The sequence below is a fragment of the Cyprinodon variegatus genome, unplaced genomic scaffold (genome assembly GCF_000732505.1).
Source record: "Cyprinodon variegatus isolate N-32 unplaced genomic scaffold, C_variegatus-1.0 Scaffold977, whole genome shotgun sequence".
NCBI lineage: Eukaryota > Metazoa > Chordata > Actinopteri > Cyprinodontiformes > Cyprinodontidae > Cyprinodon > Cyprinodon variegatus.
In genome coordinates, this window is record NW_015151430.1 from 36676 (window position 1) to 38284 (window position 1609).

The 1609-nt window shown below is 35.6% G+C and overlaps 1 protein-coding gene across 1 annotated transcript in view; it reads left to right on the forward strand.

Moving 5' to 3' along the window:
- Positions 1–83: 83 nt before the first annotated feature.
- Positions 84–1609, forward strand: part of LOC107100473 — a 3659-nt gene continuing 2133 nt past the window's right edge. The window contains exons 1-4 of the mRNA XM_015398981.1: positions 84–151; positions 239–565; positions 787–1143; positions 1235–1360. Of these exons, the coding sequence (XP_015254467.1) occupies positions 109–151; positions 239–565; positions 787–1143; positions 1235–1360 (853 nt within the window). The 5' untranslated portion in view covers positions 84–108. The remainder of the gene's footprint in view (positions 152–238; positions 566–786; positions 1144–1234; positions 1361–1609) is intronic.

The following is a 1609-nucleotide window of genomic DNA, read 5'->3' on the forward strand; positions in this document are numbered from 1 at the left end:
TTCTATAAAACCCCCCCAGAAAAACTAGTACGATGCACTTTAGATCTGGATCACCACACCTACTCCTGTTAGTAAAGCATCAAGCGTCTTTATGAAGTCAGTGTCATCATGACTCTGTTATGGATCACAGTCTTTATTCTTCATCAAGGATGTAAGTACATTATAATTTAAAGGGTGAAACTATTTTCAGTTTGGCATTAACATTTTATTTGATTCATTAATTTTATCTTTAACCCAGATGCCTTAGTTCCTGTGGTCACTGTTCAGCTTGGCGAACCAGTAACTTTTACCTGTGCTGCTATGGAGAAATTCACATCCAGAACATGGATTCACTGGTACAAGCAGAATTCTGGAGATACTCTGACAATTATTGCAATGCAGAGAAACAAAGTAGATCACACTTCTAGCCCAGAATTTCCTTCTTCAAGATTCAAAGCTACAAATGATGATAAAATAAGCAACCTAACAATTCTGAGAACAGTTGAAAAAGACGAGGGAATGTATCACTGTGCTATTTTTGACTGGACAGAGTCTACTTGGATGGGGACATATTTGACAGTAAAAGGTAAATGTGAGACCTCAGTATTGCAATGTTTTGAAATATTTTGGGTCCTAAACCCCAAAATCATCTTTAGCTCCTGCTCTCTTGTGAACAAGCTAAGCACAAAAGACAATTTCCCTATTCAGGAACCATAGAGTAATTTTTCCTTTCGGTCTGAAAATGTCAATTACATTTAACCTATCAGACATCATAGCTTTGAAATATAAACTTACAATTTTTTTCAGGAAACTCAAAGAAGTCATCCAGCTACATTGTTGTCCAGCAGTCAACAGTATCACAGTTTTCTCGTCCAGAAGACTCAGAGACTCTGCAGTGTTCAGTTCTCTCTGAGTCAGAGAACAATTCATGTTCAGAAGATCTCAGCATGTTCTGGTTCAAAGCTGGATCCAACAGACCCTATCCAAATATCATCTACACTGATAGTAAAAGAGCTGATAACTGTGAGAAAAGTCCAAACACCCGAACAAAATGTACCTATAACTTCCCCAAGAACATCAGCTCCTCTGATCCTGGGACTTACTACTGTGCTGTGGCTACATGTGGAGAAATCTTATTAGGAAATGTAATCATAGAGGATGGAGGTATTATACATATATTGAGAAATATGCACAACAATAAATGATTATCTCAATGGCTAGGAGATGCTCATGTTTCTCTTTTTTTCTTTTCTAGGTCAAACACCACCCTACAAAATTATGATTCTGCTAATCACAATAATCATTATGACATTTTCTCTGACTGTAAATGTAATTTTGATCTGTTGCCAAACTCACCACAAAGAAGGTCAAATCATCAAAGGTAAGTGTTATTGACTGAACAATATTCAATTTTTATTCCACTTGAAATGTTGGTATTTATAGAAGAAAGTAACAACCTCTCTTCATATTTTGCTTTTAAATATGAGCCATCTGACATTTGATCAATCATTTAAAATAAAATGTTATCAATAATACATAAGGCTGTTTGTTCTAAATGTGCAGAAAGTTCCTCAGAAGAAGAAAGGAAAAAGTTCAACCAACAAAGAAATGAAATTGTAGGTAGTGATAA